This window comes from Nicotiana sylvestris, chromosome 5 (genome assembly GCF_000393655.2).
Source record: "Nicotiana sylvestris chromosome 5, ASM39365v2, whole genome shotgun sequence".
Taxonomy (NCBI): domain Eukaryota; kingdom Viridiplantae; phylum Streptophyta; class Magnoliopsida; order Solanales; family Solanaceae; genus Nicotiana; species Nicotiana sylvestris.
The window spans coordinates 126,466,783-126,479,413 of NC_091061.1; the positions used below are offsets into that span (position 1 = coordinate 126,466,783).

Sequence of the window (12,631 nt, forward strand, 5' to 3'; positions counted from 1 at the left end):
TAAGTATTTTCGCTATCTACTATTAAGTACTTCCACCTACTACTTCTATCATTAGTTTTTCTTTAGTATATTTAGTATAATATTGCTAGTAATTTTACCTACAAATAATATTCTAACTTTATTTCTAGTTACTATTATTTACTAGTACTACCTTTACTTATACTGAATATATATTATCTTACCTTTTTTTTTAAAAAACTATTTTTGTTATCTTTGAATTTTTTAGTTAATTTATTAACTACTAGTACTACTTTAGAAACTAGTGTTAATTTATTTTTATTTTTTTCTTCTCATTTAAAATTTTGGGTAGTTTATGACCCGCTCTTCTATAAAAAAGTTGGCTAGTTACAATCCAGAAATTGAAAAATCTATTCGATTGTGCAGGAAAATAGAAACATCATCTTCTCAAAGCATAACTCGTGAAGGAATGGAGAATCAAGAAGTAGAAGACATTCAACCACCAGTCCATGTGGAGGATGAGTTTGATGAAGTAGAACCAAGGCCAGCAAACAGAATCCTAAGGGATTATGCTAGACCTGACCGCTTCAACTGTGAATCTAGTATCAGAAAACCTCAAGTGGCAGCTAACAACTTTGAAATCAGGACTGACCTGATTCAAACGATTCAACAGTCTTGCATCTTCACTGGAGACACAAGTGAAGATCCACACAGCCATTTAAGTGACTTTCTGGAACTTGTTGAAATAACTAAATATAATGGAGTACCTCCTCAAGCTATCAAATTAAGGCTATTTTGTTTCTTTAAAAGGAGATGCCAAGACATGGTTGCGAAGTTTGCCACAAGGTTCCATTACCACATGAGACCAAATGACTCAAAAAAAATTAAATAAATATTTTTCCCTACTAAAACTACAAAGTTAAGACAAGAAATCTCTAATTTCTTGCAGATTGACACTGAGTCAGTTTATCAAGCTTGGGAAAGATTAAAAGTAATATTAAGAAAATGTCCACACCATGACATTCCTGAACACATGCAACTGTATATTTTTTATCATGGGTTAAAACCCTCTGCTAGAAATGTAATTGATGCAGCTGCAGGAGGTTCTGTAATGGGAAAGACCACGGAGGAAGCATTGCAATTGTTGAACGAGATTTCTGAGAATGTCATCCAATGGCCATCTGAACGTGTAATCATCAAAAGGCTGCTACGGTAAATCAGGTTGATGCTTTAAATACACTAACACAACAAATTGTTTCTTTGGCACAAAAGTTTGAATCTTTTCAGGTGAATACAAAACAACCAAGCCAATCTGAGACTTGTGTCATGTGTGGAGGAAACCATCTGAACCATGAATGTCAAGCAAACAATCATAATGACGAACAAGACCATTCTGTCGGTTATAAACTGTACCCTTTTGGGTCCAATGGAACAAAAGCATCCAGGATTTCAATAGAGCAATCCAAATGGTGCAGAAAACTCTCAAAGCATCCAGAAGCAACAAGTACAAGGTCTGTCGGGATACCAAAATCAGAACCGTGGGCAACCAAACTATAGACCTTATCAACAAGCAGGGCCATATCAGCAAAGGCCTCAACAAGCTCATTCAAGTCTTGATGACCTTTTGTATAAGTACATTAAGGTCACTAATGAAAAGATGGAAAGCCAGTGTTCAGCCCTCAAAAATCTGGAAATGCAATTACGTCAATTGGCAACTCTTGTGTCAGAAAAGATTCAGGGTCCCTTTCCAAGCAATACAGAGAAAAATCCAAAGGAGCATCTTAAGGCCATCGCCTTACGATCAGGTAAGGAGCTTGATGAACCATATGCAGACAAGTCAGAATAACCGGTAAACAAGGATAAGAATGTTGAAATACCCTCTGAACTATCTAAAGAGAAAGAAGTCAAGAAAAAAGAAGAAAATAATATTGAAAAATTGACTCATTTCCCTGTGACAATTCCTTTTCCACAAAAACTAAAAAGAAAAAATCTTGATAATCAATTTTCAAAGTTTTTGGAGATTTTAAAACAAATCCATATTAATATTCCTTTCACTGATACTTTGTTGCAAATACCTTCTTATGTCAAATTCCTAATTTTGTCAAGTAAAAGGAAATTAGAAGAAATTTCTGTGGTGATGCTTACTGAAAAATGCAGTGCTATACTTCAAAATAAGCTACCACAAAAACTTGGCGATCAAGGTAGTTTTACAATTCCATACACTTTGGGAGGAGTATATTTTGAAAAAGCACTTTGTGATTCTGGAGCTTCAATTAAATTGATACCATTTTCTATCTTTAGAAAATTAAATCTTGCTGAAATGAAAGACATAGGTGTTTCTCTTCAGTTTGCAGATCAAAGTACTAAGAAACCTAAGGAAATAATTAAAAATGTGCTCGTAAGAGTAGATAAGTTTGTTTTCCCTGTAGATTTTATAGTACTTGAAATGAAGGAATGTCCCGATGAACCAATTATTTTAGGTAGACCATTTCTTGCCACGAGTAGAGCAATTATAGATGTCCATCAAGGACAACTTATTTTGAGAGTTGATGAAGAAAGAGTTATTTTTGATATGCAAAAGATATTAAGATTTTCTGGAGATGAGACATCATCTTCATATTTTTCGATTGACATGCTTGATTATCTTACAGATGAATTCAAAGATGATCAATTGATTCCAAACTCAATGGAAAGATATTTGGCCAAATATGGCACCATACAAGATGATGATCCTATCATCAGAAGAGAAGCCGAAATACTAGAAAAAGATTTTGAAGAGGAGGAGATGTAACCAGAACAAGTTCAACCAAAAATTGAACTCAAAGTTCCCCCATCTCATTTAAAATATATTTATCTTGAGGAAGAATTATTTTCAGTAATTATTTCATCTTCTCTTACTGCTGGACAAGAAGAAAAACTGATTGAAGTGTTAAAAGCACACAAAAAAGCCTTGGGATGGACTATAGAAGATATCAAAGAGATTAATCCAGATGTTTGTACGCACAGAATTCTCATGGAGGATAGCTACAGGCCAATAGTCCAGCCCCAAAGGAGATTGAATCCAGCAATGTAGGAAGTAGTAAAAAGGAGATCGTAAAGCTTTTGGCGGCAGATAATATCATTAGAAGATGTGTTCCTGAAGAAGAGATGAACAAAATTTTATATCAGTGTCATGATGGAGCAATTGGAGATCATTATGCAGCAAATCGAATAGCCTTTAAAGTTTTGGAAGTTGGATTTTTCTGGCCGACTCTCTTTAAAGATGCCCGAGCATATGTTGCACAATGTGACAGGTGTCAGAGAACAGGTAACATCACTAAAAAAGATGAGATGTCATTGCAATCAATACAGGTATGTGAAATATTTGATGTTTCGAAAATAGATATTATGGGTCTTTTTCCTTCCTCTCATTCTTTTGAGTATATCCTTGTGGCTGTAGATTATGTGTCAAGATAGGTTGAAGTCATCCCCACAAGGAAAAATGATGCTCGAACTATGTGCAATATTCTCAAAAAGAAATATTTTTTCTAGATTTGGCACACCACGAGTCATTATTAGTGACCAAGGGACTCATTTTATGAATAGATAATTTTCTGCGTTACTTACAAAATATGGTGTGACTCATAAAATAGGAACATCATATCATGCTCAAACTCAAGGACAAGTTGAAGTTTCCAACCGTAAGTTAAAAAGAATTCTTGAAAAAATGGTTGGAATTTCAAGAAAAGACTGGGCTTTAAAGTTAGATGATGCATTATGGGCATACCGAACGACGTTCAAAATGCCAATTGGAACATCCCCATATAGATTGGTCTTTGGGAAAGCTTGTCATATGCCAGTTGAATTAGAACACAAAGCTTTTTGGGCACTAAAAATATTAAACTTTGAATTAGCCTCTGCTGGTAAAAATAGATTTTTTCAGGTTAATGAGTTCGAAGAAATGAGGTTGGAGGCCTATGAAAATGCAAAATTTTTTAAATAAAAAATAAAAAAATGGCATGACAATTTGATCCGAATAAAAAGTTTTAAAATTGGAGATCAAGTGCTTCTTTACAATAATCGACTCAGGCTATTTCCAGGAAAATTAAAATCAAGGTGGACAGGTCCTTACAATGTAACAAATGTTACTCTATATGGTGCAATTGAAATCAAACAGAACAATGGAGGCGACAAGTTTAAGGTAAATGGTCAAAGACTAAAATTGTACTTTTGAGGACATTTTGAGCAACATTCATCGGTCACTTTGATAGACTGATGAATTCCACAGGTAATAAGTCGAGCTGGCGACGTTAAACTCAGAACTATAGTAACATACCCGTAGCCATTGAGGGTGAAGCAATGGAGTCTTATAAGTCTAACATAGATTTAATAATTAAATGTTTAACCAATTAATCTGGTCAATATCCAGGTTACTGTACAACCAGGCATTTCATGAAGTCCTCTACAAAAACAGAGTCACATACACAGTAGCAACTCCATGGTGATCGGTATGCCTAAGTAACTGGTTGGTCAACCATTTAATGTTTCAAGTCGAATACTGGCTCAGGTAATTTTTGGTTTATATTTAAACCAGGACCAAATGACTGATTAAGTCTTAAATTAGTCAGTCTATTATACATAGAACATATGTAGTCACAGTTTCTTTCAAGCATTCTTCTGTGATTGTAAATTTGAAAGCCAAAAAGTTTTTTTATTTTATTTTATATACATTAGTATTAATTTTTTTCTTTTCCTTAAATTAATACTTATATATGTAGATCTCTTATCATGTGTTTTATCTAGGAAGATGAAACAGTTCACGTGTGGAGGGGATATATTCTGATGCATTTCTAGTATATGTTATATATGAATCTAATTAATAGATATATATGTTTATATAAATTTCTATTTTCTTTGTATCTTTTTATGTAATTATTTTTCTCTCCTCTATCCTATTTGTAGGTTTTTAATTAACAAAATAAAGTCTTTACTATATGTCCAATGATTAATTCTTTTCATCTTCACCATGTAAATTCCATATCTATGATTTTGATTTTGTGAAGAGAGGAGCAAGCATCTTTATCTCCGGAAATCATTGGAATTGAGAACAATTATGATCGAAAAACAGGTACAATCAATAAACTTGGCGAGAACTTGCTCTAAATATTTCTCAAGGCGAAATAATAGGTGACACTGATTTTTGAAAAATAAAATTAGGCTTTCTTTGATTTACCATTTTCTAGCCTTCTTATTTTCTAACCAAATACATATAAATATTCCATTAGAACCCTTATTTGAGACTTTATCCCATTTTTTCAACACCTTGATCTCTTATAAAGAAGAAGAAAAAGAATAAAAAGGAGTAATTATATATATACATATATGGTCATGAGATCTTCCAACTAAAAATGAGCAGAAAATGGTGTATATATTTTAAAAAAAGGATGGAAGAAGAAATTCTTTTTTACGTGAATATAAGATATTTGAGATTAAAAAAAAAGAGACAAAACCAAAAAAAAAAGTGCTATCAAAGGGAGGAAATATCGAGCACCAAGAAATGTTTGCTCCAAGCTGGGGAAAAGAAGTCACTCTAAAAATATCCTTATCCTACTAGCCTGAAGCCTAACATTACAAGCCAAGAAAAGTCCTAGAAAGATTCTAAAAATCAGTGTTGAACCTATATTAGTGGAGAAAAACATAAGGAGCAAGTCTATGGACAAGAGTATGATATTAACTGAATAAGTGATCATAAATCTATCAATTTTGAAAGATTCATGGGAAGAAGATTGCAAGTTCTTGTTGATTAAAGCAGAATTCAGAAATAAGGTAAAATATTTGGTGAATTTAAAAAGGTTAATTGCATAGACCATGTTGGAGGATATTTATTTTGTATAAATTTTCTATCCTACAATATTCATGGATTTTGGAACATATATTTTTAAAGTAATCTTTTTCCTCGAGGACGAGCAAAAGTTTAAGTATGGGGGTATTTGATGGATATAAATTATTCATGTAATTTTATATGTAAAAAATAAGTTTTTAAGATAAAATATGAATAATAATATCCTATCCTCGCATATTTTCTAACAATTCTTGTAGGAAAAAGAAATTATGAAAAAGAAAAGAGAATGAAGCAAAGCCACAGTTGCACACATTATCGTCATATACTCAAATGTGGAATATACATATGGGTTTATGAAAAGAGATAATTAAAGATGAAAAGGAGTATAGTTGCATATGTGGAATCTATATACGCAAAGGTCGCATTCGCATACATGGAACCTATATTTGCAAGTCTAAGTCATGAAGGCAAGAATGGAAGCAAAAGAGTCATAGGTGCATGCGTGGAATCTATATTTGCAAAGGTCACATTCGCACACATGGAACCTACATATGCAATACTAACTCATGAAGTCAAGAGTGAAGCACAAGTGCCATATTTGCATATATTGAATGTACCTACACAAAGGTCACTTTGCATACATGGAAGCTACATTTGCAAGACTAACTCATGAAGTCAAAAGTGAAGTACAAGTGCCATAGTTGCATATATAGAATCTACGGACACAAATGTTACTTCGCATACATGGATTTCACATTCGCTAAAGTGGAACATGACAAAAACTACTCAACTTTTCCTATAAATAGCACACTATCTTTGTATAAGGAGATAAAATCTTGGTAAGACAAGAACTAATCTTGGTCTTCTTTCCTTGTAGGAAAAATATTTCCTTAGTCTTTTAAATATTTCTAGTCTTCTAAATATCTTTTTCAGTTTTTCTTACTCCATAATGGAGTAATCTCTTTTCGTTGGGATAGTTGATGAAGCTTGATATATTTTATAATACTATCTCAGTTTTTATATTCTTGGCTTGAAACTTTTTATTTACATTTCATATTGTGCTGAAATAATGGTTTTTAACTACTCTATCATCACATCTACATATTTTATCTCTAAGTTATTCATATATTAATTTTGTAATTCTCGCAGAGCAAAATTAATATATAATAACTGATGAATAAAATAGTAGTGTGAAAGTAATTTTTCAGTAAACTATTATTTCAAGTCAGTAATCTTGCTTGCCTCAGTTTTAATTCTCACGGAGGAATTGTTGTAGGCAAGATTATTGATCCTTGGTAAAAATATTCTCACGAAGTTTTTACTTTCTTTTAGCACAATTCAAGCAAGAAAATTATTTCGGTTTAAACGTCACTAGTCTTAAATTGATTAATTAACATAATTCTCACGGAGTGTTATTAATTGGTTATTTCTTAGTGAGCAAAATATGATTGTATTAGAGATAAGCAATTACTCGTTAGAGAAATAAATGTAGAAATTAAGATTTTGTTATAGTAATATTATCAAGTGAATTCAATGATTCCCAACTCCTTTTTAAATTATAAATCTTTCAAAAATATTTTATTTTGTTTAAGTAATTAACAAGTTTTAAACCTCACTCACTTTTCATCAATTTGATCCTCTCAAATAGTAGTTAAATTATTATAAGTCTGTAGCATAGATTATCCAGTCTCTGTGGAATGATATCTTAAACTATATTAGAATTTGACAGAGTACGAGCAGGAAATTCCAATACACATTGGCCTCGTCAGTAAGTTGGGACTTATTTGGATATTTGTGTAAGATTCACTTTTCAATTCAAACCACCTCAAATCGTAAAAATTGCACGGGGCGCCCTATTTGGTCGCCCCCATTTAGCCTACACCAATTTTTTTTAAAACTTTTAACTTGTACCCACTTTTTAAACAACTTCAGCCCATTTCTCCTCCTCCTTCTCCTCCTTAAAGTCATATCCGCCTCTTCTTAACTTCTCCTTCTCCCTTTTCTGCAAGAAATCTGTTAGCTATGTATATTACCTGTATTCACACAACGTTTTTATCTAGGATTTCGTTTTCAAGAAATTAATAATCATTTTCAGAAAGAGCCTCTAGTACTTGGGATTTTTCCAACATAATTTGTGGAGAAACTTATTGCTATAGCCAGAAGCATAATTGAAGCAAGTAGAAAGCTAACCTTGTATATGTGAATTAGATGTTTCTGTGTTCAGAAAAAGAAAAACCTGTGTTGTCTGAATGTATAATAGAACTGTATAATGTATTTTTGAATATCAGTTGCTTAGCAATAAAAATGTCTGAGCAAAGCTGAGTGTGAGTTAGACGAAATGAGGTTGCTGCATTTAAAGCAGACGATAACATAAAAAGCCGACTTTCCAGAAAAAACTTCAGCTCTAGAGCTGAAATTCGCCAGTTACAAACAAAAACTTCAGCTCTAGAGCTGAAGTTCGACAGTTACAAAACAAAAACTTTAGATCTAGAGCTGAAGCTTACAAACAAAAACTTTAGCTCTAGAGCTGAAGTTCGACAGTTACAAAACAAAAACTTCAGCTCTAGAGCTGAAACTTACAAACAAAAACTTCAGCTCTAGAGCTGAAGTTCGCCAGTTACAAACAAAAACTTCAGCTCTAGAGCTGAAGTTCGACAGTTACAAAACAAAAACATTAGATCTAGAGCTGAAGCTTACAAACAAAAACTTGCTTGTTACAAACAAAAATTTCAGCTCTAGAGCTGAAGCTTACAAACAAAAACTTCAGCTTTAGAGCTGAAGCTTACAAACAAAAACTTCAGCTCTAGAGCTGAAGTTCGCCAGTTACAAACAAAAACTTCATCTCTAGAGCTGAATTTCGACAGTTACAAAATAAAAACTTCAGCTCTAGAGCTGAACTTCAGGCTCGGCTACTAGAATGCTGAAGTTTTGCGTGATTGCCTTTGCTACTTCAGCCCCATATGCTGAAGTTATGCGAAAAAGCGGGTACGCTTGTAATTTTTTTTTGCAAAGTGAGCACAAGTTAAAATGTGACACAAAAAGCGGGTATAGATGCAAATGTCCCCCTCAAATCTCTACCAATTTTTTCCAAAATTGAAATTCAAACTCTTTAAGCTTTAAGATGTAGCCAATCTATTCCAAAAATACTCAATCGAAACAAATTCTTATTTAACAAGAAATTTAAATTATTTTTGAAAGTTTTTCTAGTGGAGTATATCTATATGTCCACAAGCAGAAGTCAGTGGCCATTTGATATTATTTTCCTCTCTTTCTCGTTAGTCAAATTTAATCAGAATCATAATTATAAAAATATAGGGTCTTCGATCAGTTCCTTTTAAATGGTTTGGTTCTTGAAATAATCAAGTACATAAGTTATAATATTATGGGTTAAAAAAGGTCTATTTTACGTTGCTATATGTTTTAATTTTTCTTTCGTTTGTGTTCGACGTTGCTATATAGGGTCAAAATTGTCCCTAGACTATTGGAGTTGGTACAATAATATCCCCGTCCACCTATTTTGCAAAAATTACCTTCACCGTTATCTTTTCGGGTCAAGACTGCCCTTACGACTAATAACCCTGTTAGGTTAAAAAAAACTTAATTAATTTTCACATGTCATCGTCCAATTGGTCTAACTTAAAACTCACCTAAATTAAAACAAACCACCCACATTCTAAGACCCATAAATAAAAATACTTTTTCCTAGCCTATCCTTCTTCCTCTCCATCTTCTGTTTCTTTCTCCTCTTTATTTTCAAAAATATTCCAGCATGTAGAACTCTCATACACCCATTTTTTCCCTAAGCAAACAAAACTCTCTTATAGTTAATCACCTTCCTCTTCCTATTTCTTGTACACATCAATACTCCTATTTTTTTCCATCATAGAAATACCATTCATATCAATTTTTCTTACTGCACTTCACTGTTTCATACAATTAGCTCAATCAAGTATTTATTACAGTCACATTCTCCAATAAGTCGTATTCTCTCATATTCTCAGGCATAGGATCCAAATATTCCTCTTGATTTAACCGTCCCTTTTTTAAAATTAGCGGTGTTGATATTACTTGAAGAGCATCCTCGTACAATAGCTTAATTTATGGACATGATCGGATGTTCAGACTATGGTGAGCTAATGTAGAAGAAAAAAGTCGAGGTTCGAGCAGAGACCAAATAAAACTCTGGTATAATCGAAATTGGATACGGAGTTGTCAGGAAATATACAACGAAAAATATTGCAAAATGTTCAATGACCATCACCATTGACACTCTGTTAGTGTTCATATATTCGGGTAAAAGTTGTATGACGTAAAGTATTTGTGACTAAAAGTTTTGGGTGTTTGAAAATAAAACATTAATGATGTTTGTAGTGATTATTCAAATAGAGTGCAAGGTCAAAAAAAAAGGATGAGAAGAAGAAGAAGAATATGAACGCACACACGCTAGAGAGGGGTGGAGGGGGTAGAGATTTTTTGAGACGGGGGTATTATTGTACCAACTTCAATAGTCTAGGGGTAGGTTTGACCCTTTTTCGTTATTTTAATTTAGGTGAGTTTTAAGTTAGGCCAATGAGACGATGACACGTGGAAATTAATTAAGTTTTTTTTTACCTAATAGGGTTGTTAGTCGTAAGGGCAGTCTTGAGCCGAAAAGATAACGGTGAGGGTAATTTTTGCAAAATAGGTGAACGGAGGGTATTATTGTACCAACTCTAATAATCTAGAGGCAGGTTTGACCCTTTTCCGGTTAATTTTTCTTTCGTTTGTGTTCATTACGACCAAGAAACGGTCGTGCCCTCACTGCCGCACAACTGGAAGAATAATTAGAGTACATTTTAAAGATTACCGGTGACTATTATATAACTAATAAAGATGACTAAAAAGAGGGAGAAACATATAAATTATTATAAATAGTATTTTATTTATGGTAAATATTTATCTTTTAGAGAGATATTAGAACTTTTTACTTCCTTACGAAGAGAGGGATTTATTCCAATGTAATTCATTCAAATCAATAAAAAAATTCTCTCTACTTTTATCTACATTAATACTCTGCTTCTTTTATTGTTTTATAACACAAATAATTAATTAGGCTAATATTAGTAGCATTTGGCTAATATTGACAGTATCTTATGAATTAGCTAATATTTGTAACATGTTTGACAGGCCAAACTAGGTAGTTTCTCTATTTAATATTGTTAGAGTTTAATGAAGTATTAAATTTTCTAAAGTAACTTTTTTTTTCTTCTAAAATGCCTCTTAGTATTCAAGTAATAAAATAGAACGTTATAATTTACATGTATCTTTTAAAATTTATCTAATAAAACTTTTAATATTTAATCTAACCGTGAATCGAATGAAACTTTTTAAATATATAATTTGTGTTGTTTTTAAAATGTTGGCAAAAATGACATTGTTTTGGCGAACAATTCAAGATGATTACTATCTTAATGTATATGGAAGGATTATAACAGTTGACACTAGTTAATATCAACCACAATTTGATTCTTGTCATAATAACAAAGTTGAATGGCCTTTAGACATTTAGCTCCAAGTTGAAAGGAAGAACCTGTCCTTGGGGATTTACCTATCATATCATTTAAGTATGCATTCAAAAGGATAGGATGAAACGCGACATAGGAGATTAAACAGTAGCTTCAGCCTTCAGCACAGATCCGCTGAAGCCTAAAACTAATCAAATTTTACCATTATTGTAAAAATAACGTGAAGTAAAGTGAAATCTCTTCAAATTAACACATACACACATTACTATTACTTTACTACTATACTATATACTAGTTTCAGGATATGTGCCGACTGAAAGATTTTATTTATTTATAAAAGATTACATAATATTATTTTAAAATTTATATTTAAGTTATAAAATAAAAGTTAGTGAAAAAATTATAAAATATAAAACTGATAATTGTTGCTTCTATTTTGCTAATAATGTAAATAATTACTACTAAGAATTATATAGCAAATACGAATAGAATATTATTCATAATGTAAGATTAATTAATGAAATATGAAGAAATTACCAAATATTGTTCCATTGGTTTGACTACCTCTTCGAACGAAACGAAACTGTTTGAAAAAGCTATCAGTGAAAAATTGATTGTTGCATTTTTTGACTATAGTATTATTATGAAACACAATCTTAAAATTTTTTGTACACTAATTAAAAATTAGAGATTACGATCATTTATGCGGTAAGTTCATGATGTAACGGATATTGCCTTATTCTAAATGTTACTTTCACATATTAACTTGATCAGTGAAAAATATAGCTTGACCCTTTAAGGAGTTTTATTATAATTCAATATCAGGACTAAGTATAATTCGAAAAATATTGAATATAATACAAAAATGAAAATAATATTACCTCCTCATATAGAAATGTCAGAATCTACCTAAGGCCTTCGATTTGTTGCATTTTTAAATTCTTTAACTACTCCATAATGAATAAGTAAGACTTTTATTACCCTTTAAGAATCAAATTTGCTCAAAGTGTTAAGTAGCACACATTCATTCGCAAATTCAATTTCAGTTACCATTGTGAGTATATGAAATCAAATGCACACAAGTGGTTTAATACGAAAAAGGCAGTAAAGTCATCAAAGTCAATCAAAATATATAAAAAAATTTATTTAAAAGAAGATTTAGATACTTGGACCAATAATAAAGATTGCTAATGCAGTAATGTATTTTAATCCAACCAGAATGCGTTACTATTAAATTTGAGGATTGATATGCTTTTTATGACATACAAAAACACACCTCAAAGTTAAGGATTAATATGCTTTTTATGACATATATGCAAGAACACATCTCATTTATCAGGCATAATTT

The 12,631-nt window shown here is 31.9% G+C and overlaps 1 protein-coding gene and 1 non-coding gene across 2 annotated transcripts; one reads left to right on the forward strand and one right to left on the reverse strand.

Annotated features, from left to right (window-relative positions):
• Positions 1-313: 313 nt before the first annotated feature.
• LOC138869282 (uncharacterized) lies at positions 314-2,749 on the forward strand. The gene is made up of 5 exons (XM_070146888.1): positions 314-721; positions 908-1,147; positions 1,246-1,357; positions 1,434-1,763; positions 1,854-2,749. The coding sequence occupies exons 1-5, from the start codon at positions 314-316 to the stop codon at positions 2,747-2,749; spliced, it is 1,986 nt and encodes a 661-aa protein (XP_070002989.1).
• LOC138869933 (small nucleolar RNA R71) lies at positions 875-981 on the reverse strand. Its single transcript, XR_011400168.1, has one exon. It is a non-coding gene; the product is annotated as a small nucleolar RNA R71 (small nucleolar RNA).
• Positions 2,750-12,631: the final 9,882 nt, after the last annotated feature.